Genomic DNA, 27,486 nt, shown 5'->3' with positions numbered 1-27,486 from the left:
ACATTTATAAAGATGAAGACACTTCATCACATGTATTAGAATGTGAAAGATGTACGTATAAGGTAAGTTCGGTCAAAGAAAAAATTATTTGACGTATAAGTCACTAATAAGTAAATCGAAGGTAAAATAATTTTTGATGCAATTGTTTTGCTAATATTAGCAAATTTGTTGAATTTTAACTCTTTAAGGGATTTATTTGTTAAGTAGAAACAAACGTCAAGTATATTAGATATAATTTCCAAATCACAGTGCGTCTTAATGTAGCATCCTCTATGATACTACATTTTATTATCATTAATTATTTCACACCCTTCTTAATTACATGTTTCGTAATAAAAATATTATTTAACCAATAAAATAATTTTTATATTTTGATTAATAAAATATATAAATATAATAAGAGATAATAGATATTGTCAAATATTTATATTTATTCTCTACTGATGTATTCATGAACATAACTTAAAATCAGATGAACTTCAAACCAAATGTGTTGGTCTTTCTAATATCAGGTCTAATGCAAAGTAAAAATTATATAAGTATTTTGTTAAGGAATTGCACCATATACTAAACCCGCCCTAATTTCTCAAAATTTAAACCGTTAATGGTATTAATAAAAATAGAGCCTAAAGCTGAAGTCAAATTTAGTCGGGCCCAACTCTCAGTAGTGTTTGGAACTGGACTTATGGACTCAGTAACACGTAAGGCCCCAAAAAACTGGGCCTGATCCATTGGGCTAAGGCAACCACCTTGGCGGGAAAACACAAAGTTCCCGCCATTTCTAACATTCCTCCCCCGCCTTTTCTCCATCTACCTTTCGAAACATCAGATCACACAACTCTTTCTCGAGAAACATACAGAGAGTAGAAAGCAATAATGTCCGACGAGCAGCCGACAGTGGCGGGCAGGCGCCGGACTCGGGGCGCGGCCGCGACCGCGCGTGCCGAAGCACTCGAGCGTCTGAAGGCACTACGCCGCGGCGGGCGCCGGGAGATGGATGAGGGTGGCTTCCAGATCAAGATGGAGCAGCCTATTTACGACACTGTAGATGAAAAGGAGTATGAAGCTCTCGTAGCTAAGCGCCGGGAAGAGGTCAAGGGTTTTATTGTCGACGATAATGGACTAGGGTACGGGGATGAAGGCCAGGAAGAAGACTGGTCGCTCGCTGGCGTCGCTTTGTCCTCTGAAGAATCCGATGGGGAATCTGAGAGGCCGAAAAAGAAGAAAAATAATTCTATTTCGGATAAGAAGGAGAAGGCAAGTGTGAAAAAACCATCTGCTTTGGCGTCTGCAGCCGCCTTGATGGGTAAGCAAAGGATTTCTAATATGTTTACTTCGTCTGTATTCAAAAAAGACAAACAGACGAATGTTTCCTGTGATAGTATTGTTGATGATGTGATTGCTGAGTTTGCACCCGATGAAAATGATAGGGAGAGGAGAAGGAGAACCAATTCGAGCAATTCACATTTGAATAATTTGAAGAAATTTACGCCACCTACTTTGGGGGTTTTACCTGTTACAATTGAAAAGCCTGCTATTAGTAGTGTTAATTTAGATGCTAGGGATAAAATTAATGAGATTAACAGCTGCCATCCTGATGTAAATAGTGAGTCATGGAGGGGTCATTCCGAACTGGGTGAAAATACCAAAAGCGAGGAGAATACTTTGACTCCCTCAGAAAGAGTAACTAATTCATTTGACCAAATAAAGATTGAGGAAATAAAGGATAATAGTGAATCTATTGAATTTGAGAAAAAAGAGTGCTCGCTGGATATGGGTGAAGTGAAGGAAGTGCAGACAAAGGTGTTTTCTCTCAATGCAAAAATTGAGGATGCAAAAGATCCAGTTTTAAGTGCAACTATGGGGTGGCAAGCTGTAAGAAGTGCAGGACAAAGCGTAGTTGCCGACTGTAATGGATCCGGACCTGGGGTGAAGCAGAGCACAAGCAGTGAGGAGAAGTTGGATTTTGAAGTAGAGTCTGATGGATCATTGCTTTTCTACATACTTGATGCGCATGAGGAGATTCATGGTGCTAATGCTGGGAATCTTTATCTCTTTGGAAAGGTACATTGCATTTTGCATTGCCTGATTCGCACTCTTATCTATTTATGGTTCTCTTCCAAGTTATAGCTAATTGAGAGCACTGTTTGAGTTTGAAGGTGGAATTAATGATGATCTATTCATTAACTTTAACTTGTAGAAAGCTCTTTGGAGCATCAGCGGATTATATATACCTACAATCCGTTCTTTTTGGTTGCCATATGGCATATTATAGTATCTGAATTAAAACTTGTAGGTTTTAGAAAAGTTCATTATTCACGTTGTGAGGTTGAGTTTCCTCTAGCTTTGTCCTTCTCCCTTTTGTTCTCTTTATCCAGAAATTTTACAGAAAGGACACATGTTTAGTATTGTGTATTCCAAGTCTCTGGAGAACATACATCGTAAGATCATTCAGATATACTTTTCCTTCTTATATCCGGCTGTCTCCTTCAGCCAATCTTCGCTTATTTCTGGATAGGCCAATTTTTTTTGTCATTCTACTGCTTTCTCTGGGATCCTTTTCTTCATTGCAGAAGGGGGTAATCATGCTGTACTAACTGCCCGATTGCAAGCTTGTTGGTGGAGCTTTTCTGCTTTTTCATGGTTTTTGTCTAATATGTTTCCATGACCATGATCTTTGTAGATGTCCAACTTTTTAGTAGTCTTCGTAAATATGGTCAATTTCCTTGCATCATGATGATACCTTCATTTCAATGAAAATCTTCGCAAACAGAATCTAATATCTGTCTGATGCTTATGTGTGCTCAAGTCACTGGTCTTGCATGGAATTTGAAATTTGTCATGCATAATTCTGTTAGTTTTGGTTCAAAAAGTGTCTCAACTTGCAAATGAGATTTCCTAAAGTTGACATCTGATAGTCGTTCTTCTCATTAAGGTCAAATCTGGTGGTACATACCACAGCTGCTGTGTGGTAGTTAAAAACATGCAGAGATGGGTGTATGCTATCCCAACGGTTTCTTTCACGCACAATGACACAATTACTGAGCTAGAGAAAAATGTTGAAGAGTCTCGATTATCCCTCATGGCTTCTAAGGACATGATTGCAAAGCAAGGGAGAGATGGTGAAAAGTCCAGAATGATATCCACAGATCTTAAAGAGACAATTGCAAAGCTGGAGAAAAATGTTGAAGAGTCCCAGAAAGCGTTACGGATTCGACTTCATGTAATATCATGCCATGTTATATTTTTATATTCTCTCTGATTATCTTCCCTTTCTGATGGACCAAATTTCTTTCTTAGGAACTGGCATCAGACCTGAAGACTGAAATGACAAAAGAGTTACTGGATCGAAATGTTTCAAGTTTCAGCATGGCACCTGTTAAGGTTGGTATAATGGAAGATCTAATGCATGAGATAATTTCTTTTTAATTGGATTGTTGAAATTTAAAAATATGACATCTTAATTCCTGCCATTATTACAACAAAGTCATTCAATTATACTGCAATGCTGCAAAACTAAATTAAGACCTTCTTACATTGTCCTAGAGAAATTATGCATTTGAGAGATCAGACATACCTCACGGGGAGAATTATGTCCTCAAGATCAATTATCCATTCAAGGTATATCAAAAATTCATTTAATCACGTTTTCATATGAATTCAAATTCTCAACACCTTCTGTTCGATTAAGCAAAACTTGGAGACTCGCGGGCCATCATTCTGAACGCTGCATGCGAGAAGAATAGGAATTATCTTGAAGTCTATTTGGCTCAATCACTTTCAATTAACTTCGTACTTCTTTTCCACAGGATCCGCCGCTTCCATCAGATCTCAAAGGGAACTGCTTCTGCGCTCTGCTTGGAACTCATAACAGGTTAAAGCTGTCTCCTGGTGGTCATGTTAATAGCTTGACGATGCCCTATTTATAGTGTTGCAATATCCTTCAAGTTTAGCATTTGTTTGGGTGCATAGGAGGAAAATACATTCATGAATATTTTATTTACTAGCTTATCAGGTTTATTATCTGATAATTTCTAGTTTCATATTCTTGGTGGCTCCTGGTTTAGGACTTGGACCTTTCTTAAAAAAATGTATGCATAAGTTCCTGACTCTGTTTTTCTTTAATATCCTTGGAGAGGAGAATCTCACTACTTCTGGTTAGATGTGTTCTCATGGTGAATTTCTCTGGCATGAAGTTTTATCAGTAAACTGATCTACGCACCCAATGCATAAGGTTTAGTGAAAGAAGGAATTCTAATGATTGATGTTGCTCGCAGTGCAATGGAGCTTTTCCTAATTAAACGGAAAATCAAAGGACCATCATGGCTATCAATCTCAAAATTCTCCAGCTGCACAGCTTCTCAACGTGTGAGATTTCTGTAGCTCTGCATTATGTTTTTTGTGGTGTACATCATGTGTTAATTATTTCTTTTGCATTCTGAACAGGTGAGCTGGTGTAAGTTTGAGGTTACCGTTGATTTCCCAAAAGATATTCAAGTTTCAACTTCCTCGAAGAATATCTCAGACATTCCTCCAGTAGTAGTTACGGCAATAAATTTGAAAACTATCATCAATGAGAAACAGAATGTAAATGAAATAGTCTCTGCATCTGTCATTTGCTGCCATAGGGCCAAGGTATAGCATTTGAAACTTATGCTTGATGCATACATTGCTAGGGCCTGTTTTCCTCTTTGTCCCTTTTTCTTTTAGAAATTCATGTTTCTGATTTTAGTTTTGGCATTACTTCCTTTTCTTTGTCTAAGCCATTGTCTCTGTCTTGTCATTTTCAACTTCTCTCCTGTTAAAACCATAATGTTAAAAACAAGTTTGTCTGTTACCTTTGTGGTGACATCATATCTTGCTTCATTGTAACGGAATTGAACTATCATGTTGCTCTAAAATTGCTTTCTTGGTGGTTGATCTGGCAATTTGATTTATTATAGTAGCAAAAGTAAGCCTAATGTGTGATGCATCTTCCAGATAGATGCTCCCATGGTGGCCTCAGAATGGACTCGTCCAGGTATGCTTAGTCATTTTACTGTCATCCGTAAACTTGAGGGAGGCATATTTCCAATGGGCTTTACGAAGGAGACAGCTGACAAAAATGCAAAGGCAGGTTCAAATGTTATTTGCTATGAAACCAGGCAAGTCCTCTTGCTAGGTCAATAGTTTGATTTACTTTTCCTCCTTTGCTGGTCTATTTTTCAGTTTTCCGTTTCATGCCTTTCAATTTCCTAACTTATGTTCTGCCTTTCAGTGAAAGGGCTTTGTTGAATCGTTTGATGACTGAGTTGCACAAATTGGATAGTGATGTACTAGTTGGACATAATATATCTGGGTTTGACCTTGATGTCCTTCTTCACAGAGTCCAGGTATTTATGTACCTTTGGCACTAAATTTGGATTTTGGATGTTGTAAATGATAGTATAAACTCACTGCTGCACTTTTACTCTGATAGTATCAAGTGCCAGGCTTCACATCCTAAGATGTACTCTTACATATAGCATTTTGCAGGTTTGCAGAGTGCCCAGCAGCATGTGGTCAAAAATAGGCCGTTTGAAGCGGTCTACCATGCCCAAACTTAATAAAGGGAGTTCAGTGTTTGGTTCGGGAGCAAGTTCAGGAATCATGTCCTGCATTGCTGGCCGTCTTTTATGTGATACTTATATTTGTTCGCGTGACCTATTAAAGGAGGTGGGTTATACTGTTCTATTGTTTAGTGATTTTCGTTGTCTCTTATGGTTTATTGCTTCTTCCAGGTTAGCTATTCCTTGACACAACTAGCAAAGACACAACTGAATAAAGACCGCAAGGAGATCACTCCACATGATATTCCTCAAATGTTTCAAAGTTCTGAATCACTTATGGAACTTGTAAGTCCTTGGATTCTCTTTAAATTTCTATCTTGCATTTTCAACTGATTGGGCATACCATGATTCTTAGTCCAGAATTTTCATATTCTAAGGACAGGAGAATTCAAAATAACTTGCGTTTGATGTTAGAGTTCTCTTGATGTGGGTCAGCTTTTCCTGTAATCAGTTGCATGACAAGTTAACCCTGTCGTTACCATCTAGAACAGTTACCTGAACCACCTAAGTTTTGATATGGCGGTTTGGAAGTTCATAACCCCTAGAATTCGCTATATCTTCCGGGGAAGTCCTAGTCATAGATCTGGAGGTTTCTTCCAGTTTGTTCTGCAGATGAAAATATGCTCCAACTGCAGATCAGCACCTTGACAACTTAGTATCATACTTCTCTTGGAATGATGGTTCAACCTCTTTGGTGACTTGTCAAAGATCAATTTCTGATTACATCCAAAATTAATTTCATTATCTGACTGCACTATGTGTTTCGTACTTCGACTATTTGCAGGTTGAGTATGGCGAAACAGATGCATGGTTGTCAATGGAACTCATGTTCCATCTGAGTGTTCTTCCTCTCACACGTCAACTGACTAATATTAGTGGCAATCTTTGGCATAAAACTCTCCAGGTAAACTTAGAAGTGAGCTTGCAGTGATGTTTCATTGCAGGCCCTAAACTTTTACATTTTTTTCTAATTTCAGGGTGCTAGGGCTCAAAGAGTGGAATATCTCTTGTTACATGCATTCCATGCCAAGAAGTTTATTGTTCCAGACAAGTTTTCTTCTCAATCCAAGGAGACATTGACGGCAAAGCGAAAAGTTAGTAGTGGTGTTGAGAGCAAAGAAATTGAACCTGAAGGTACAAATCTTGATGATGAGACTCCAGAAAATTATCATGGGAAAACCAAAAAGGGACCTTCATATTCTGGTGGGCTGGTGCTGGAGCCAAAGAAAGGACTATATGACAAGTATATATTACTTTTGGATTTCAACAGTCTTTACCCTTCCATTATTCAGGTTGGTCGGATTTTATATTCTTTCTTTGCGCCCTTTTTAACCTGCTCCACCAGCTTTCTAACTGAAATATTTGAGTAGCTGGTTATCTTAAGACATCTACTTATTCTCTTTATCTGTTTCCCAGGAATACAATATTTGTTTTACTACTGTGGAGAGATCTACTGATGGGTCAGCTCCACGTTTACCATCTACTAAAAGGACTGGAGTTCTACCGGAGGTAAAACATCTGAATATGCATAATTTAGTGGAGTTCAATGTCCTATATATGTAGTAACAACAGCATATCTCCCATACAGCGGGAAACTAAAGGTTTTTAGCTCAAGCAAGAATGCTTTTGTGATTATAAAAGACCGCATTTCTATAATTTAAAAAGTCCATGCACTAATTTCCAAATATGGATAAGCGCAAGCACTAAATATTTTGCCCGACATGTCCTGGAACCTCCTTCATGGAAATGTTCCAGATATGCTCACATTGGAAGAATGGTTTACCTGTATTCATGTAGAAATAGGCCTCTTTGATATGCATTAGTTAGCAGTACAACTGAACCAGTGCAAATTCTGAAGCAAAGAATTACAAGTATGACATAGCCAAAATTATGTACATTAAAAAATGTAAAATGCCAATTAATCAATAAAAATATTTTCAATCATGCCTTTTTGAGGAACTGACATGCTTTTATAAGAGAAATAAAATCTTGGAATATATTGTCAATCGCTATTGGCCACTAAACTCTACTCTCTCTTGGTAAGTGGTACTTCGGAAGTAAATTAAGTTGATGCATGTCGGCTTGCTCTAACTATTGTTAAATCCTCCACATCCACGTACACAATCTTCATGAAGGAAATATAATCTCTAGGAAGGCTGAGTCGGATTTCATCCTGTTTGTCATTTGTCAATCTTTTTGTTATTGGAACAAATAAACTGCACATACAAAAGTTGACAAGTAACTAATTAATGAGTTTGTAAGTAAGTTATTGGTTGGCCCATAGGTCTTCGATTTTTAAATTTGCTTTTACATATATAGGAACTTGTAATAAATAACTGCAATTGTATAGTTGCTTAAGAATTTGGTGGAGAGAAGGAGAATGGTAAAATCATGGTTAAAAACAGCAACTGGTCTCAAAGTCCAGCAGCTCGACATACAGCAACAAGCTCTGAAGCTGACAGCAAATAGGTTTGTGCTTGCTTTATCTTATAAACTCTATGTGCGCGTCTTGGTTCCTTGTTAGTCAGTCACTGGAGTTCAACAAATTTGTTGTGCAGCATGTATGGATGCCTGGGATTCTCCAATTCAAGATTTTACGCAAAGCCCCTGGCAGAACTTATAACACTACAGGTAAGAAGTTAATCATTTGATAAAAGTGAAAGTCGCCTATTAGGTCTATCTATTGGAGATGAAGATGCTATTAACTAACTTATTTTATGCAGGGACGGGAAATTTTACAGAGCACTGTCAATCTCGTTCAAAATGTGTTAAACTTAGAGGTGAATTCTCTGACAGGGTTCACTTGATTTTCTAGTATTTACATGTATGTCTTTCTTTTAACTGCTACTTGTGGACCTATTAAGCTAGCCTTCTCTTTTTCAAACAGGTCATTTATGGTGATACTGATTCAATAATGATATACAGTGGACTTGATGATATTGGAAAAGCTAAATTAATAGCTGGGAAGGTCATTCAGGAGGTGTGTTTTAAATCTACATTTGCTAGTTATTGGGAATCATTTCCTTAAAGCTTGAAAGAATGAAATGGGATATCTTAGTACTTGTCCTTTGAACCTCATTTCAGGGATATTTCCTGCATTTCTTGATTATTAATCCTGAAAATGCATGTGAGTCAGAATCATTGATTAATAGGTTGATCGAGTCATTGGAAGTGTTGAATTGATTTGAGGATTTGTTTTAATTAAAGCTGTCTGAAACTTGAAGCTTGGATAACACAGAAGCTTGATGAAGTGGAAGATGTATTCCTTCTCTCTGAACTGTGTAAACCTGTATTAGGATGTTCATGTTCTTTTATTCGATATCCTGGCATTGTGCCATCCTTGCATCACTCTTCTTTTATTTTGATAGGTTAACAAGAAATATAGGTGTCTGGAGATTGACCTAGATGGCTTGTATAAAAGAATGCTATTGCTCAAGAAGAAGAAATATGCCGCTGTCAAAATGCATTTTAAGGACGGTACATCTTATGAGGTTGCTTCTATATACTCTGCTGAGATTCTATTGATCTTGATGTCCTATCTTCTGTTGCATTACTAAAATTGGACTAACTGTAGGTTATTGAGCGGAAAGGTCTTGATATGGTTAGGCGTGACTGGAGCTTGCTGTCAAAGGAACTGGGAGATTTCTGCCTCAGTCAAATATTATCTGGCGGGTCAGCTTACTTTGTTTCACGTTCTCTTAGTAGGTTAAATCAGCAATTTTGAATGTGCTCTGGTTAATTGTTTTCCCAGTTACCATATATGTCTCTAAATACTTTCAGGTCCTGCGAGGATGTTGTTGAAGCAATACACAATTCTCTCATGAAGGTTCTTTTCTGATCTTGCATGTATTTTCTCAACAAATGGCTATATTTAGAACTTGCTTGTAGCATTTTCTGTTCTCAGTTTTGTGATTTATGGTCTATAGGTAGTATTAGTGAAATATTTGTCTGCTTTCGTAACCAGTTTTATTAGCCATTGTTCAGAAACAGTCCAAATCTTATGTAATGATGACTTTGTAAGTGTTTTTCATTAAAGGTGATATGTTCAGTTTCTGGCTGTCTGCTTAGTAATGACCGCATATGCATCCAGAAAACTTGGATGTCCTTCCCTGGTAGTATATTCAATATATGAGAACAAGCTCACACAAGAAATATCTCCTTGCAAGGCAAAAATTGTCTGAGGAAGTTTTGTATTGGAGCTTGTTAACTTATTTCTTGGGTGATGTTTTGTTGTTTCTATACTTTCAACTTGCAATATATTGTGAGAAGGCATTTTACCTTTTTCTCTTGTCATGGCCAAGAAATTATACATTGGAACCATTCACTAGACAAAATTTAGGCAGCTTTATAACAGAAAAGGCATAGTAAACTGCACATATAATTGCAGGTACAAGAGGAAATGAGGAATGGGCAAATACCGCTGGAAAAATATGTGATCACGAAGACACTAACTAAACCACCTGAAGCATATCCTGATGCTAGAAATCAGCCTCATGTAGAAGTAAGTTCATAGAATAACAAGCAATTGCTACTATTATCTCATCCTAACATTTATTGTATATACTTTCATGGTTCTTTAGGTAGCACTTAGGATGAAGAGGAGCGGTTATGTGACCGGTTGTTCTGCAGGAGACACAGTACCTTATGTCATTTGCTGTGAGCAGGTTGGCTACATTTTCCGTTATATTTCCTTGGTTGCACTTCTTGGTAACATGGAGTTAGTGGATGTTGGTCTCCTGCAAATTAGAATGCATAATGAGCACGGAAAATTTATACAATGTTTATTGTTTGTGTATTTCTAGGGAAATGGTTCAACTTCCTCTGTGGGAATTGCTCAGCGGGCAAGACATCCTGATGAACTGAAAAGAGACAACGGAAACTGGATGGTTGACATTGACTATTACCTAGCACAGCAGGTTTTGTTTTTTCTACCTCTACTTTAAAACTAAAAGCTTTTTGTTTCTTTTATATGCTGCATATTTTTCTGTTTCTTATTGCTCACAACTGAAAAGTTTCACCAAATGGCATACAGATTCATCCTGTCATATCACGTCTATGTGCATCAATTCAGGGTACAAGTCCATCACGTTTGGCTGACTGTTTGGGGCTTGACTCATCAAAGGTTAATGACCCCTCTCTCTCTCTCCACACACACACACATCTATTATGTATGTATATTCCTAGCATATGATCATGATCTGGTTATGGCTTGCTTACCTTTTCAGTTCCAGAACAAATCAATTGATTCTGTCAGCAACGATCCATCCAGCTTGCTGTCATTTGCATTAGATGATGAAGAGAGGTACTTCTTTTTTTAAAAGTAGTTCTTTCATTTATATAATGTTCTGGCTAAATCATCAACCTATGAAAGGTCAAAAAGTTTAAAGCTAACCTTGAGTTAATACCAATAATATCTTGATGTAAGAGTTCATTAACTGAGATATTTCCTTCCTATCCCATCTAGTGCAGTATGATTCTTTGAGTATCCCTAGAATAAGAATTTCTCTCTAACTTCCAACACTAAAAGAAGAGGAAAGATTGTTCTTTTTCCTTCGGGTCCTAGATTGCTTTCTTCTTTCTTCTTTGCTTTATCATGATTTCCCGAGGCTGAGGCTACTTTGGTGGAAAGAAGTTCTCCTCTTGCATATGTTCAGATTCTTTTCTTTTCCCCATCTTAGTCTGAAGGAGATAACAACTAGTACTTTTTATGCTGGTTTTCATAAAATGAAAACATTATTTTGCTTCCTCGACTTCTTTTATTCTTTATGTCTCTAGTAAAAGAGAGCTTATTGGATTTAATGATGCAATGTATGAATTGCAGATATCGCGGTTGTGAAGCTTTGACTTTGTCATGCCCCAGCTGCTCGGGCACCTTTGAATGCTCGCCTATATTGAGCTCAGTATGTGCATTCATCAATACAAAGCCAGCAGACATGCAAGCTGGATCAACTACTAATTTCTGGCAAAATTTGTGCTGTCCGAAATGCCCAGAGGAAGGAGATGGGGGGAGAATATCTCCTGCCATTATAGCTAACCAGGTAACTTCGTGTTGGCATTTGTGAGTCAATACATGTCTAATAGAAAGGATTAATTAATTAAATTATCAACTTCTTATCTTCTATAATTACAAAAAACCTATTCTCTACTTGTACGGCATTACTAGTGTTTTGCATAGTAAGAATTTTTAATGAGCCTTGTATTTTGTGTAGGCATTCTACTTGGAAAAAGTAGAGTTTGCTTATCAATTGAATTAATACACTGTTACTTAGCAAAAAAGTGTAGATGGAATTTGGACAATTTGATAGAAGTTTCATCACTTATGTTTGAATTTTAATTACTGATTTACTGGTTTTACCTGAATACAAGCCATATGCTTCATTATGCTTCAAGATTTTTCCTTCCAGTAACTATGCTTGTTTCTTATCAGGTAAAAAGACAAGCCGAAGGATTTGTATCAACATATTACAAAGGCCTCATGATGGTATTTCAATTACTATCATATTTCTGCATCTGGACTGCAAGGACGCTATTGACTTTGAACCAAATCTTTTTTACAGTGTGATGATGAAACTTGCAATTATGTTACCCGTAGTGTGAATCTTCGAGTACTTGGGGATTCCGAGAGAGGAACTACTTGTCCAAATTATCCCCGCTGCAATGGACATCTTATGAGAAAGGTGTGCGCCTCTGGACTTACTGGTCTTTACTTCTCTTAACCTATTATCATGGATTACTTGAAAATTGCTACCACTGAAAAATTTTCATGTTGTTTACTCCCATTAGTACACGGAAGCAGATCTGTACAGGCAGCTCTCATATTTCTGCTACAGTCTAGACACTGTTCGATGCATTGACAAGGTCTTAATTCTTCTTCCACTGAGCTCGTCTTATTGGATTCTATTCCTGGAATCTATTCTGTATGTGCAACTATAAAGTCAAATAACTCCTAGTTGTTTTGGATTTCAGATCGAAGGTGATAGCAGAATGCCAGTAGAAAAGGAACTAGCTAAAATCCGGCCTCTGGTTGAGATGGCAGCATCAACTGTGCAGAAAATTCGCGATAGATGTGCTTATGGGTGGGTTAAGTTGGAAGACTTAATTGTCTTGGTCTAACTCAACCGTGGTATTTTGTACAGAATCTATTTGAGATCATATTTCACATACCAACTCAAAAGGTAGGGACGGCTTTTTGTAAATATCGAGTGTATAACAAATTATTTGTCACACAGGCACCTTTGCCCAAGAATTGTAGTTAATTTTAGGACAGCTGTTATTGGCTAATGCTTTTATCGCCTGCAATGTTTGTTGTATTAACAAATACAATGCAATTTAACAACCTGCGCTTCATGTGTCATGCTACAGGTATATGCGACGTACCATGCTCGTCAAGTTTAAATTCCAATAGAAGAAGACAAAGGTTGAGAACTTTTGATTTACACACCAAAACAAGCCCAAAAAAAAAAAAAACGAACCATATTCCTGCATAAATGGATTCTACAAATTATTCTCAGTCAAAGTTGGAGCAATAAGAGAACAAATAAGATGTACATATGCGTTTCTCATAAATGACTGAAAGAAAAGGAAAACCTTTTTGCTCGGTTGTAAACGTGCATAGTATATACCACATTGATTGGAGGCATTGTTGCTTTTCAAGTAATCCTTGCATTTACGCTCACTGCAACTCTCCCACAGGTGCTTCATTGAGCCACAGGAAATGTATGAAGTCGTATAATTTTGCACTTACACTCACCTGTCCACGACATAGTTTTAGAAACAATCTGTCATACAACACATAAGAGCCAAATACAAATTAAGGTACATTTATTAATATAATGTACCTTATATGGTGTTGGGTTCAACCTTCTCATGTGGTCAGGTCGCATCTGCTCCAATTGTTTAATGCATCGTTCTCTAATCAGATTAATAGGTGGTAACTCTTCTCTATCTTTTCCTACAAATAAACCAAGACAGCATTATTAATAAGAGAAGTAATCAACAATCTTTTCCCATAGAAACATGTTCGTTGAGGAGATTATTCTCAAAACACATGTCACTAGTTAGAAAAAGAAACACGTCGCATCAACTGCAATAATTTGTGAACGACCTAACATATAATATAGCTGAGAAACTTCATTGTCACAGTCACAATTAGGCATAGACGTAAGCAGTTGGCAGGGATTTGACTCCGTTATTGGGTAACATAAGAAACCAAGAACTCCACCTGATCTACCAGGCCAATAACACTTCATAAGCTCTTCTACACGCTGTGGCACCACATATGCTCTCTTGGATTCATTAAAAGGATGGCGACACAATATACGCTCACCTACCTGCATTGTGGATAAAGTGACAGTTAACAGGATGTAGGTGGACATATGGGAATGCCTGTGACCAGTTATCAAGTATTATATAATTATCCCACACATGATCCAGCAGTGAACATGAAATGCAGCACATTTTTCTTTCTGTTTTGGGTTCTACAACAATTGGGTTGCAGAAACTTGGGTTTGACCCAGGACCTCTTTCGCAATGCGAGAGAGGCGTTGTCATTCAACCAAATGGTTATTGGCCAATGAAGCGCTTGTTCATTTTGCACTTTGCAGTGCAATACTTTAACAAGATTAATAGAATTCGACTGGTCGCAAGTACCAGTTGTACTACCATCACATGTGAAGCACACAAAAGGGATGGTAGATTACCCTGCATTATGTGCAGCCAACTTGTAAATTGCTATAAAGCCTTCTGTCAGGACACAAAAGAGTTTTACTTCCAACTTATTTCTAGAACAACAGGTACATGCACTATATTTGTTCGAGAACAAGAGAGAAAAGGACAAACAAAGTCAGTAAATCATCAAATGAATAAAATTACTAAGACAAAAACCTGTTGGAATTTTTCACCAGAAAGTGACATGTTAGAAAAATAATACTGAACTCCAGAGCAATTATAATTAAGAAAGGATACATATCAAAGAATACCTTTGGCGATGGTTCACTTTCCCCTGTCATAATGTCCACAAGAGGATAACCTTCCTTCCCATATAACCTGTAACATCTTTTTTTGCATGGAATTGAGACCTGAAACAAAAGCTCTATGAATCCCCTAATAGAATCATGATGTGAAATCATGAGGATCAATCAAACCTTTGAAACATCTTCCGAAAGCTTGATGCGTGGCTGGTTATTTATTTCAACCAATTTGAAGACAACGCCTAGGGCGGGTTGAGCATAGCATGTGACCAAATGTGTTCCAATTCCAAATGCATCAACTTCGTGACCCTGACCATATAAAGTTGACAACGTAAGTCTTGAACCTAGTAATAACTTTAGAAGGGAAGATTGATCATTTTATGATACTCTATGTGATCTGTGTCTGCAGCCATGTTATATAAGTAATAGTAAATTGTCTTGAGCACAGGACTATATTGGTGGAGCTAATTTAGTAAAATAGAGATGTCAGCTGTAAGGAGAAAACAAATAACAGATGTAACCATTATGCTTCTCATTAATGAAGAGGGACAATTGTGGGCAAAACAATCATCTGAGTCTGAAAACTATATAAGTGCATATCATGCCATGCTGACAATAAGACATATGATAGGATATGATCATAGGCTTCTGGGAAATTACGATATTTATTGACATTACCTGTTTGTTTAAAGCATCTAAAGTTTCTTCATTCAGGTCATTACTTGCAGTAATACTTGTCCTTCCAAAATCTGGCACTCCGAATTCCTTTTCAATTGCCTGAAAGAATTTTCGAGCCTCACATGACTGGTAAGCAAGGTCACCAGAGTCCAGTCTAATACCTAATGCTTTATACCTGCAAAAAGGACATGTACAAAAATACATATCAAAACAAAGATAAAATACAAAAATACGAGTAAGACTTCCTTACGCACCCTAAATCATTTAAAGCTAGAGCAACTGCACAAAAATTAGGAATGCCGCTTCTCATAACCTGTTCACATGGAATACAAACACCAACATCAACGACAGATGGGAAGTTGTATATACAGATAAAGGAAATTTACAAGATACAGGGAACTTTGCAGATAAGGAAATTTACATGATACATGGACAAGCAAGGGAGAGATAACACAAATATGAAGCAACTAGAATACTGCAGAAGTTTCAACTAACAGCTTGTAGACGTCATTTAAGAGATTCATAGCTTATTAATCTCTTATAGGTCAATGCCTCGAGGGCCCTGTATCAGTAAAACGAATAACTTTTAAGGACTCCAATAGCTTGGATAATACATAAATACTACATGAAATTCTTGACATTCATTCATAGAAGGATTGTGTTAAAATTCGTAAGGTGGCCTCCAATAGAATCAGGAATCATTGAGAAGCAATATCATTCCATATGTTTTGCGCAATCATTAAGAAGTCGCTATTAGATCCAACGAATTGAGCTTCCTTACTTCACATGAACATTACAAGGACCGCTAAAATCCAATGATGATTCACTTACATCATATGTGTCAACCAGAGCTAAAAAGTTTTTTGGAAATGCAAGGGCGTATGAGGCGAAGGCAGCTAATTCACTTTGATTCGTTTCGCCAAAAATTCCACCTAACAACTTCGACCACTGACAAGCGAAAAATTTTCAATCAGCAAACATTATACTAATACAAATATGTTTCCTCAATAATTTCAAACATGTACAGATGCAGGCATTATGAATTGAATGAACAGGGAAAAGACATCTGACACTTCTTTCTCAGAAAAACAGGTCTTGTTTCTTTTTTCACAGTTGTTAGCAGAATTCAGTTATAAAGGACGCCCAGAACAGTACACATGTCATTTGCCAACATTAACACAATAAGTACTTCACCTTTTAAACTGTAAGACAGAATTCCAATGGATGCCACCTTTCTTGTACTCTTCAAGAAAGATAACAAAACACCAGATTGTCTTTATGGAGTCATATGACGACAAAAGAATTTGCACAAAAGTGTAAGGAAGGCATGCATTTTCTTCCCTGATGTCATCGAGGACATAAAGTTTTAGGGATAACCTACTTTCATTTAGAAAGTGCATAATGAAGATTTAGCAAAGCAAAACGTTGAAACTTGAGAAGGTGATGATGGAAAATCATTCAAAATACTCATAAACTGAGCAAAAAATTTAAGCTCGATGCACTAATTGATGGTAACGTGATGGCGAATACATGATCTTTTCGCAGATAAATAGAGTGTGAGGCGAAGACAAGAACGGTATGGGCAAAATACTGATGATAGAAAATACACATGGTCAAACAGTACAGGCAAATTCATCACACCTTTAATTTGCTTAACCATGCCTGCACCAAACCAACAAAATCCTCACAAACATTTGGCCCATCAGCACTCTTGAGTGACTTCTCAGTAATCTCATCAGGGCTCTGCAAAAAAAATTACTTGATCCAGTGAGATAATTGATGAGATTGTGGACTAGGGGATAATCTGGAAAATGTAAAACTGTGATCCAAGCAGAGTTGGCTTTGAGAATTGTTGAATGAGTCGCTAAAATACCTGACGATTGAAGGCCATGATAAAGCCAATTTGTATTGCTAAATCCGTACAAAATTAGGAGCAGGCATCCAGTATCCAAATTATATCATTAGTAGCCTACCTTTGGAGCCTCACAAAGTAAACCAACATGCCTTATCTTTATTTGATATGAAAATCATATGCTAAACTAAGAGGGTATCTGGCTAAGCTTATTTAAAAGGGTCATATAAGCCCACATCTTATAACATGTTTTTAGAACTTATAAGATGTTAGATCTTATTTTGAAAAATAAGTTCATGAAGTGTTTGGATAAAATAATATTATGGAGCTTATAAGATTTAGTAATGGAAAATTCGTAATCAATTTGAAGGAATTTTTTAAGATCTCATAAATAAATTGGCAACTCTTTTTTTTTAGTTTAAGAGCTTATAAGATCTTTTCTAAAAAATTACCAGAACACTTTCTAACATTTTATAAGGTCTCAAACATGTTATAAGATGTTTCAAAGAGCTAATAGGCTCACCCAAACACTCTCTAAATCTCCTCGGAAACCTATTTTACCCTGTTCTAGTTTCTCTACAAATCAAAAAACATGATTGCACAATTAGAATTCAAAAACTTCTTCCAACTATTTAGTGTGGTCCACATGCAAAACTTCGCTTAGGAGTATCTTTACACAAAAACAATGTATTCTAGAATACAAAGAAAAACTGATATATATATATATATAAATATAAAAGAAAAAAGACAATTAGAAAGGAACATGATGTAAACCAAATTTAAATATCACCCAATCATCCTCATAAAGATGTTTTTTTCAAATAAGAATGCGAAACAAGATATATAAAAAACATCTGGTACACAAGAGTCTGAAATACGAGGGGGACTTGAATACAGATTTGCTTTGAACAATTTCTAACATACGGAATATGTATAGCACCCACCATAAACGAGCTGACAAAGGCATGGGAATGTGTTCCGCGGAGTGGTATTCCAAATAATTTTCCGGCAGCAACATTGCTGTCAGCACCAATTAGCAAAGATAGATGAGGCTTTTTAGTGAACTATCAAGATAAACAAGAAGTTAAAATGGAAAGTAGAGGATCAGGAGAAAACTGTACTACTACAGTATCTATGAGTCTTATGCTGATGGCAAGAGATAGGAATCCATCTTCTGACAGATCACACCTTTTGGGCTTATGAATTATTCTTAGAATTAGAGATGGAGAAGATATGCAATTCTCTAATTACAAAGATCAACCAGAAAACTAACTGGACATTTACGTGAACTTGGGAGAGTAGGCCAAGGCAGTTCACAGGAGAAAGCAAAATTTGTACCAATTCAGGCACTTTTTTATGTTATCAGAACATGTAATCAGAGAGAAATTTGCAGTCATCCTAGTGACATAAGAACAAGACAGCTTAAGAGGTCCATAATAAATTAGAAATTTCGCAAACTATTGGCTATTAAATAGCTAGCACAGTACTTGGTCTATTCATACTTTTACTTATTTGCCCCGTCCTGGTGGTCTATGTTATTTCAAAAATCATTAGAGTTCTTGAAGCCAAGAACAAGACAAGAAACATTACCTAAGATTTAAAACATTTCAGAAAAACAAATGTTTCTTTACCTGGTATAGCAGCAACAAGATTATTTAGACCATAAAAGCAAGTGTCTTGTTGATTATTAGTGATATGTATACGGACATCCCAAGTGGAAGATACTCGAAAAATCATTAAATTTCTATAAGAACAATAACTTCTCCAAACTTATAAACAATATATACAACATTGACATTGGAACATAGTTTTTTTGTACTTTTGGCATGCAAAATTGAACAATGACCACCTCTTTTGATGTTGAAAAATATGAGAAATTGTTTATTTAGACAGAAGTTTTTATTTCTAGAGGCCTAGAATATTTTGTGAAGATTTTATTAGTATCAGTATTTTTATGATCTACAAAGCATTAAAAAGATATCATAATGTCACATGGTCGCTTTGATGTATGTGCCAGTTTCAGCAACTACAAGTAAAATACAGTGCCACACAGTTGAATAATCTAGACAGAATTGCCAAAGGATACCCATGAAAAGAGAGTTGAAATTTTAGATGTGAGTTTCTGCTGTGAATCACCTTGTCGCATCAAATCCACCCATATAGCAATACTTTGATGCTCCTATGCCCCCATCAGGTCCCTGCACAAACATGAGACAGACAACCACTTGATTCTTCTTAGCAAAGATTAGTACTTAAAAATGACCAGATAGGCAAGTTATATGACCTGTGCCCTCCGCAGCCCAAATTCAAGAAGAAGTTTGGACTTCCCAGCAACAAATCGATGCCTTGCAGCATTTGTAGCAACCAATGATGCATAATTTATAAGATTAACAAGAGGCGTTTCAAGCAATTGGACCACCTTAAAGGAAAATGATAATTGTAATGAGTAATAACGAAGACTAACATAAAACAAATGAGCCGAGTAAACCGACATGTTGAGTGAATGATGAATGTTCTAAAGCACCAGAGAGGTACTTACAGCTACTGGTCCTTCAACCCTCATCAATGGTATCTTTGGAAATACAACAAATCCTTCAGAAATGGCATGTATCTCCACATCAGAACAATCTAATCCACGAAGGTAGTTGTAGAAGCCAATCTAAGGGTAAACATTGATAAGTCCAACATTTCTCTGAACTATAAAAAAAAATGTTATGGGAACAAGTGTTACATTAAAATTTTCTGCCTATTTATGCAAGATATAATCAACCTTGTGGACAATACAATGGATTACAAACTAGTCATTTTCTGTTAATCAAGCAATTCATAGAATATCAAAACTTGGTAAAATTGCACATTACTTTAGTTCCATCAAAATTGTCGATGCCTTGCACTTCCCTCAAATATCAAAGTTCAAGCGTAATGAGTTCTAATTATTTCCAATAGATTAAGTGACCAAGTGAAGTAATAAATCAATTGCATGGTAAAAACCCATCTTTGTTTCCTGAAACCAAAAAGAATGTTACAGCTGGACTGGCTGCATAATTTATTGCATATGACATACAGAAGCCTCAGAAGTGCATCTTCAAGTTAGAGTCCAACTAAGTTTATCTGTAGCTCTTACTCATTCCAGTGAGCAAGAATATTGGACAATAACTCATAAATTTTGCACTTAGCTAATGAATTCTTGTATGATTATTACCTATATAGTGCACATTGAAAAATTAATTTCACTTTTAAAAGATTTATATAACTGATACATGATCTTGAAATACATAATTTGTTGTCAGAATTACCACTTAAGATCAATTTAATAGGATGCAACTATGAAAAAACTGACACAATGTCAATTAAATCATTATACCTCGCATGATGAGGGTAAGGAGGCTTGAATAAAAGCAATCTCATCCTCTGTGAATTTAAAGTTAGCAATTAACCTTATACACTCTTCTAGACCAGCAAAAACTGTGTACTCCCCACCAAATGGGTTCCTCCTAAAATACAAGTCAAACCTGAGAGAGAACAATATCACATATAAGAAATTGTTCAAATGACTAATATTCTATTTTTTTTATCTTTAGCGAAGCTGAAACTTTTTTAAGTAATGCAAGTTAATTTATATAAGGTACTGCATATCTCAGGCTTTGCTTCTGAAGGTCATCTGTTTCTTTCAATCTGACCATTACTCTACAAGCAATTGAAGTTAGCTAGAAGAGCTATTGAAGTTATCGTACCTCTCAGAAGAAACATGAATTTCAGCACCATTAAATGCAACAACCTCGAGAAACACACATGCACGACTAGGACTCAAGTTAATAATCCTATCAATTAAAGAAGTGATAAAGAAAGAAATACTCAAAATCCAATAAAATATGTAAGTAACCCTTCTAATTTAATGATAAAGTGTGAAATTAAACATTGCATATTTAGAACAACAACTAGTCAGCAATCAAAGTTTGCTAGTGCATTTACTACAAACTCCTGCATGCCAAATATCCGAGCAGTAACCACGACCACAGAGTTCAATAAAATTTTATAAACGAGACGCGAGCAATTAACTGATCAACAGAAAATCAATTACACTGCGCGTTCACTGTGCTTGCCGGCTTTCCAGTAAGCATACGCCATGGTGAACTGATAAAGATCCGTCAAGAGAGGCGTCACCATAGGATTGGTAGGTCCGTCAATGCCGCCGGCGCCCTTCTCCTGCTTCTTAAGCCCGTTCGCCTCCACAACCGCCGCCGCCATCTTTATTTTATCCAAAGAATACACTGTAATTCAATCCTTCCCAAAAAGCTCTGCCTCCAATTATAAATATTCACAGAGAAGCTGGTATATTCGCATCAAAACGTGGCGGAAGAGGCTTGCTATCGTTAAAAACGATGAAGGCATACGTGTTTACATCAATTCAAATCTCTCCGCGCAAGTATGCATTTGTAAGCATATATACCAGGACTGAGAAAAGTTAAAGAAGAAAGTAATGCGGTGCAATGAGACAAGAGCGAGATGGTGGTGGTGGAGAGAATAAATATGGTGAGCTACAGTCGGAGGCAAAAACAAATACGCAAACCGAAAAGGTTAGGGGCGCAAAAGAAGAGTGTCCTTTGGCCAAAAGTTTGGGGTTCTCAGGCAAATGACTGGACCCTGGCTGCTGCACAGCTCCAGGAGAGTGTGTTAACAAGAGCCGGGGAAGGATACAATTTCTGAATTTTTTTTAATCACTAGTCGTCCCGCTCGCAATCCTGTTTTAATAAAAAAAAAATTAAATAAAAATTGATATTTACTTTTGATTTATTTATTATTGTTTTATTATAAGTAAAATATTTTTTTCCGAACTAAACTATTTTTATAACAATTAAGATATATCTCCTCAGATGTATTAACGCATAAAAACGTATGAAAATAATTTGATTATAAAAAAAATTATTTGACTCACTGTAAGTCAATAATAAGTCAATTGAGGGTATTGATAAAAAAAAAGTGGTAAAATAGATTTTTTAAAAAAAAATTAATTCAAACATAACTTTTACTTCAAATAACAATTAAGGTGAAGCAGGATTAGGAACGACGAATCTCTTTATGATAACAGATCTATTTTGCAAGTTCGTTATTACGGGTAATTCCTACAGAGGATCAGATTAATGATGTATACAACACTTGAATTCTCGATGTAAATGCTACATAGTTGGTTCTCATCCTTCAGAGACTACGAGTGTAATAGGAGCATTCGTCGATAAAAAGATCACCCTAAGATAATCATTTAATGGCTATTGATAATGAATTAAATCAGATGGTTCTATTTCTCAATCTTTCTGACTTGCTCCTACGGAACCAAGATCGAAATGATTGAAATTGCTAAATTTCGACTAACGGAAGAACTTATTTATTAGACGGAAGCAAATCTCAGGGATGCTAGATGTAATTTTTCAAACCATATGAGGCCTACATGTAATTACAACAAACTTTAGGGAAGTAGAGTGTAATTGTCACAAGAAAATTATAACATAAAATAAAGAGAAAAAAGAGATTTGTTAAAAAAAGAATAATTGTGGTGTAAAGAAACGAGAAAGAAATAATTTGTAGGAAGAAAAAGCCTTGGAGTGATTTTAAATAACTATCTTTTTATAGTTTTGCTTTCTGATTCATTTTTATGTTATATATAAATTATCTTATATATACTTTAAGTCATTTTTTAAACTTAATATAATTTTTTTCAAAGTTATTATTTTATAAAAATTATGCACATACATAAAATATGCCACACTACTAATATAAATGAATTAAAGAATAACTTTAAGTATATAAAAATTGGTGGGACAAAGCTTTCATTTTATAATAGTATTAATATATAATTCAACTATTCCTTTAGAAAAATTAATTGAATAATGTCAAGTGATATTCTTTTTATGAAATAAAAGCGACAAAGTACTATTTATTTATTTTTAATAAATCAATTACAATAATCAATATTAAATATCTATATTTAACCACAACCAACAAGGCAACAACTATAACAATCATATACTAATCATCAATATAAAATAACCATATTTAATCAATTATTAACTAATAAAATAAATAAACTAACATCTCACACGTTAATAAAATTTGAACCCTTTACCTTAGAATTATAAAGCCTCAACTTCATCAAATAAACTAATTTGCACATACGCCCATAAGCTATTTATTATGTATTTGGTTTCAAAAAAAAAAAAAAAAAAAAAACAATGCGTATTTCTTGTTTGATCCTAATTTCCCTGGTAACAGACAAACAAGAAGCATCCATCAACAGGGGAGTTTTCGTGGATTCTCTTAGCTAAAGAAACAATACAAGAACAACTTCGAGTTTAGTCTTGAATGTAGCGCCCTTTTCTGCCCATACCAACAGCATATGCTATTATTCTTCTTTGGAAGAAACAAAGGACATAAATGAAGTTAAATCCCATGTTCACAACATAAATATGATGTTAGAAGTGTCAATAGCATAAATTCTGCTCCATGTGCATATGGCCGTCCAATAAAATACATCACAACACAGCTATTCTGCTGTCTGTTACTTTCAATAAGCATGTGGGCAGAGAACTATCAACCAGATGATGAATCTTAGCAAAACAGCGTCAGGAGCGAGATTAGTATTCCATACATTGTACAAATAACAGCAAGATATATTTTTGCTGCATGCATGGACTACAAGTAACTTGTCTTCTAATATTATGCCCGCTGAACATGGAAAGCACGACAGCAAAGTATCCTATCATGCAATGCATCAATGCTTTTGGACAAAAGATTAGGTTACTTTGCTACGATTGCAATACAAAAACACTTCAGAAATGGAAGCATTTTTGTCTTGGTGTCATCATTAACTGGTCTCGCTCCAATGAGTAAGCTGATGAAAGTTGACCACTGATTCATCACACGGAAAACCATGCTGCTTCGTTTAGAAGTACTCACATGTTCATCGGTGATGAGAAAATTGGGTTACTGACAAAATTTGGCAGTAGATAGTTTCCTCCGGCTAGGCAGGCTTCTAGAGTATTCTCTTTCAAGCTGGATGTTTGTGTTTCTAAGGAGATTGAAGATGTTGCTTTGGCTCCTAGAAAAATAGCCAAGAGAACAAGTTTTATTTCTCCATATTACTTCCAAACTAAATAACAATATCAAATTGATAAACATGGAAAACGCCTAAAAGAAACAACTTGAATGAATGAACTTGGATTGTAGATCCTACCTGTCGAACGAGTTTGAGGACAGTTACCATTCAATGGTTGGCAAGGCAGCTCATTCTCCTGATAAATTCCATTGGCATCGAGAAACATTATATTGCTCTCGTAATTCAATAACTCTACACCATGCAATGCAGCAAAGGGAAAGCTGAAAGCGATCACTTACCTTAGAAGAATGGGAGAGCTGAAATGTCTTAAATTGATCCTGCGGAGATGATTCCGCTTCAAACGAAGTTTTTCTGCTGATCATACTTGAGAACTCAGCCACCGGTGCCTGCCTAACACAATTTTCTTGTAGCCCGAGTAGTGCATCTGCCGAGATGTTCTGATCCAAGGAATTGGTTTTAGCCATGTTGATATTCAAGAATTTATCTGCGTCGATGCCCATTCTCAACTGAGAAATTTCGTTAGACTGCAGCATCCCCGGCAGGCAAACAGGATAAAGGCTTAATCCATTTCTCATTGTCAACATCTACAAGATTGGATCGGGTTAAGTCACATGCTATTAATCATACAGAATCCATCATCCATCATCCATGTGCAGTCTATAGTAATTCATGACTTCAAAACAAACTAAGGGCAAGGACAAGAAGTTCTTGACTTCCCGATCAACTTGATCCTAAATTCAAGGGACCAATTTTTGCACATTATTTAGCTATAAAAAGCAGGAACTCCGGAACATAATACAGCACGCTCCATTCTAGAACACAGTGATGCAAATGCATCGCATTTGCAGTAAACCGAAAGTCGTATCGATGGCTAGTAGCATTAGGAAGAACAGAAAGTATTGTTTACATATGGGACTGGAACGTGAATTTTATATATCAACTCCCCAGTTTCTGCTTAGCGATTGAATAAGAAGCAGGCCAATCATATATCCAATGTAGAATATTATTTGAGTGCAGTCGTTGTTACCACATAGAGGTCGATTTATTACTCTCTCTACCCGGATCAATAGGCTAAAGTTGAAGGAAATCACCACTTCTTTTGCAGAATGTTGCACTTGACTTACCTGTACTTGGAGCTGGAGCTGCTTCAGGTACTCAATAGCTTCGTCGAGCATCGATGCCTTATCCGTCTACAGCAAATACATGTTAACATTAGCATTAATAAAGCCCACAACTAGAATAACCAAAGCAAATTCATCAGAAACCCCAGCAGACATCAGTAAGCACAACTTTTTAGTTTTTACCTTGTTCGAATTCGGGATTAGATTTTGCAGTGCCTTCATTTTCTCATTAATCCTGCTCCTCCTCCTCTGTCATATATACCCAATAATCTCAAAACGCATTGAAGTAATTCAGCAGAAAAGTTAAGGAATAAGAGGAAAGGGAAAAGAACCTTTTCAGACAGATTATGCACTTCAGCGGCTCTGCTCCTCTTGGAAGAACTCCTCGGCGGCGTTGGCTTCGGCGCTGTCTCTTCCACCAACGCCTCAACAGCCTCCTACACATAATCAACATCAACACATGCACGCAATTTAGTTTAAAGAAAATGGGCGCAAACAAAGAAAATAAACTAGGAAACACATACTAAATGTATGCCAAGACAAAATTGGGATTGAAATGGGGAAAAGAAAATAGTACCTCACTTTCATAGTCATACTCATCCGGCTCATTATCCAAATTCCCGACAGAGGAAGACGACACATTCGCCACGACTCTTCCCGTGAAACTACAACCGGAAGACGAGTTCAACCCTGACGACGCATCGAGCACGGAGATCTGACGCCGACTCTGACCCGGAACCAATGCGGGCTCTTGATTCTCTGCCTGAAGATGATCAGTTGGTGTGGGCAACGACTGCTGGCGCATGGAAGTAGACCGGAGGAGAATTTGCTGCAGGAAAACCGAAATCTCGTCGGGTTCTTGAGGCGAAGAATACGAAGAACAGTTTTTGGCGGTGGAATTATAAAGGTTGGCCATTGCTTATTTGCAGAAAGATTCAGTGGAATATTTCAGTCAAAACATGGGATCAGTTTGAGGGAGGCTTAGTTCAAACGGGTCTGAGCTTGGAGTTCGTTTCTGTTTGTTGGCGACTCTGAGACTGACCATGAAAAAGCAACAACAGGGAGGAAACCCCAATCCTCCGTTCAACAGTGGTCTGGATTGTGGCAGAAGATGACTGATAAAGCGCGGCTTTTAAGTAAGCGGGGCGCGTGTGTGTTTGGTTTTATTTATTTATGAAGCTCAGAAAGCCTGCAAAAAGCTATGTAAACTGTACTTACCTGCAGGCAGAGGGAATCCGAAATAAATTGTGGGCGGGGGGTGTTTAAACACCGTCGATTCAAGTATTCAGTGACCTGTTATAAATTTATATTGGATTAATTATGCATTTACTCATTCTAAAATATAAAATTATTTTTTTAAATAAAAAGAAGATAATAAAATTATACTTGTTCTCTCTAAAAAAAATTCATGATTTTACAATGCTACATTTTTTTTTATGATATAAATAAAAAATATTGATGTCAATAAATATAAAAATATTAATATAATATTTTTATCAATAAATTATACGAAACATTGAATAACAAATAAACTTAGAGGCATGTGCATACTTCTTACTAGCAATTTTTTCCCCCAAAATTCCAATGAAGTTGTAAACGGATAAATTATTAGAAGGGTCTAAGTATAATTTTAAAAAAAAAATTATATTTTTTAGCGAGTCTAAATATAATTAACTCAGTTTATATTTTATAAAAAATATATATTTATATTTGTTTAATCTATTTTAATTTATTTATTTCTAAAGTTTTACTAAAATTATTATATATCAATTACATAACAAATGTAATATTTTTATCACATGACTAATTCGAGTTTGTTCATATTTAATTTGAAAATCCTTCTATACATATAAAGAGTTTTATACCAAAAATTGAGGTGGCAACCTTTTAATTAAAATATAATCAACCACAGGAAAGCTATATTTTTTCTTATCAGAGATCATACACATTTATAATTCAGATTTTTGGTAATGTCTTATTCATTATGCTAATTTTTTTCAAATAAAAACGATGAATTATTATTTTTTTCTGAATAAATTAATTACAATTATTAATATTAAATATATATTATCTAATAACTATGGATAGTTATCTAATAAGTTTCATCAGCTATTCTAATAATGTATATCATCTATATAATCCATATTTCTATACTATTATAAAACAA

The 27,486-nt window shown here is 36.0% G+C and overlaps 3 protein-coding genes across 7 annotated transcripts; 1 reads left to right on the top strand and 2 right to left on the bottom strand.

The window, feature by feature from the left end:
* The first annotated feature begins 780 nt into the window (after positions 1 to 780).
* Positions 781 to 13,194, top strand: ICU2 (DNA-directed DNA polymerase). 2 transcript variants are annotated; one of them, XR_849067.3, is made up of 32 exons: positions 781 to 2,064; positions 2,936 to 3,223; positions 3,301 to 3,384; positions 3,547 to 3,621; positions 3,810 to 3,874; positions 4,278 to 4,368; positions 4,447 to 4,635; positions 4,981 to 5,144; positions 5,258 to 5,372; positions 5,515 to 5,694; positions 5,760 to 5,873; positions 6,373 to 6,492; positions 6,566 to 6,880; positions 7,005 to 7,097; positions 7,939 to 8,057; positions 8,147 to 8,219; positions 8,312 to 8,368; positions 8,476 to 8,568; positions 8,957 to 9,079; positions 9,163 to 9,260; positions 9,369 to 9,414; positions 9,976 to 10,089; positions 10,169 to 10,252; positions 10,391 to 10,504; positions 10,621 to 10,710; positions 10,814 to 10,890; positions 11,410 to 11,626; positions 12,016 to 12,069; positions 12,146 to 12,265; positions 12,372 to 12,446; positions 12,555 to 12,763; positions 12,951 to 13,194. XR_849067.3 is itself a non-coding variant. In XM_011100821.3 (31 exons), the coding sequence occupies exons 1-31, from the start codon at positions 877 to 879 to the stop codon at positions 12,699 to 12,701; spliced, it is 4,782 nt and encodes a 1,593-aa protein (XP_011099123.2). In that variant the 5' UTR covers positions 782 to 876; the 3' UTR covers positions 12,702 to 12,942. The 2 variants fall into 2 exon arrangements, 1 of the variants encoding a protein (XP_011099123.2); XM_011100821.3 differs by lacking the exon at positions 12,951 to 13,194 and having other exon boundaries at positions 782 to 2,064; positions 12,555 to 12,942.
* Positions 13,047 to 21,762, bottom strand: LOC105177610 (nicotinate phosphoribosyltransferase 2). Of its 4 annotated transcripts, XM_020699070.2 has the most exons (16): positions 21,169 to 21,758; positions 20,822 to 20,908; positions 20,452 to 20,599; positions 19,627 to 19,746; positions 19,372 to 19,506; positions 19,224 to 19,285; positions 18,032 to 18,107; positions 16,877 to 16,978; positions 16,067 to 16,183; positions 15,490 to 15,548; positions 15,236 to 15,410; positions 14,732 to 14,866; positions 14,567 to 14,665; positions 13,810 to 13,918; positions 13,427 to 13,539; positions 13,047 to 13,338 (listed from the first exon to the last, which is right to left on the bottom strand). In XM_020699070.2, the coding sequence occupies exons 1-16, from the start codon at positions 21,333 to 21,335 to the stop codon at positions 13,261 to 13,263; spliced, it is 1,782 nt and encodes a 593-aa protein (XP_020554729.2). In that variant the 5' UTR covers positions 21,336 to 21,758; the 3' UTR covers positions 13,047 to 13,260. The 4 variants fall into 4 exon arrangements, with proteins under 4 accessions (XP_020554729.2, XP_088740776.1, XP_011099125.2 ...); XM_088884650.1 differs by lacking the exon at positions 16,067 to 16,183 and having other exon boundaries at positions 21,169 to 21,760; XM_011100823.3 differs by lacking the exon at positions 20,822 to 20,908 and having other exon boundaries at positions 21,169 to 21,756.
* A 1,787-nt stretch (positions 21,763 to 23,549) lies between these two features.
* On the bottom strand, positions 23,550 to 26,568 carry SPT (basic helix-loop-helix (bHLH) DNA-binding superfamily protein). The gene is made up of 7 exons (XM_011100820.3): positions 25,897 to 26,568; positions 25,652 to 25,756; positions 25,503 to 25,568; positions 25,323 to 25,388; positions 24,477 to 24,782; positions 24,316 to 24,373; positions 23,550 to 24,180 (listed from the first exon to the last, which is right to left on the bottom strand). Exons 1-7 carry the CDS (start codon positions 26,233 to 26,235, stop codon positions 24,035 to 24,037), a joined length of 1,086 nt encoding a protein of 361 aa, XP_011099122.1. The 5' UTR covers positions 26,236 to 26,568; the 3' UTR covers positions 23,550 to 24,034.
* Positions 26,569 to 27,486: the final 918 nt, after the last annotated feature.

The sequence above is a fragment of the Sesamum indicum genome, linkage group LG9 (assembly GCF_026168435.1).
Source record: "Sesamum indicum cultivar Baizhima isolate 11 linkage group LG9, ASM2616843v1, whole genome shotgun sequence".
NCBI lineage: Eukaryota > Viridiplantae > Streptophyta > Magnoliopsida > Lamiales > Pedaliaceae > Sesamum > Sesamum indicum.
The sequence above is the reverse complement of the archived record's forward strand: the minus strand, read 5'-3'. Positions and strand labels throughout refer to the sequence as shown.

Bases quoted from the DNA above. Each gene is read 5' to 3' on its own strand.
- ICU2 (XM_011100821.3), top strand. From the start codon at position 877: ATGTCCGACGAGCAGCCGACAGTGGCGGGCAGGCGCCGGACTCGGGGC. The intron at 8,058-8,146 runs GTTTGTGCTTGC...TTTGTTGTGCAG, and splicing joins CTGAAGCTGACAGCAAATAG to CATGTATGGATGCCTGGGAT. The intron at 12,447-12,554 runs GTCTTAATTCTT...TTTGGATTTCAG, and splicing joins CTGTTCGATGCATTGACAAG to ATCGAAGGTGATAGCAGAAT.
- LOC105177610 (XM_020699070.2), bottom strand. From the start codon at position 21,335: ATGGCGGCGGCGGTTGTGGAGGCGAACGGGCTTAAGAAGCAGGAGAAG. The intron at 15,411-15,489 runs GTGCGTAAGGAA...TCCTTTTTGCAG, and splicing joins CTAGCTTTAAATGATTTAGG to GTATAAAGCATTAGGTATTA. The intron at 14,867-15,235 runs GTAATGTCAATA...TTATATGGTCAG, and splicing joins TAGATGCTTTAAACAAACAG to GGTCACGAAGTTGATGCATT.
- SPT (XM_011100820.3), bottom strand. From the start codon at position 26,235: ATGGCCAACCTTTATAATTCCACCGCCAAAAACTGTTCTTCGTATTCT. The intron at 24,783-25,322 runs GTAAGTCAAGTG...CCAATCTTGTAG, and splicing joins AGCTCCAGCTCCAAGTACAG to ATGTTGACAATGAGAAATGG. The intron at 24,181-24,315 runs GTAGGATCTACA...CTATTTTTCTAG, and splicing joins TCCTCAAACTCGTTCGACAG to GAGCCAAAGCAACATCTTCA.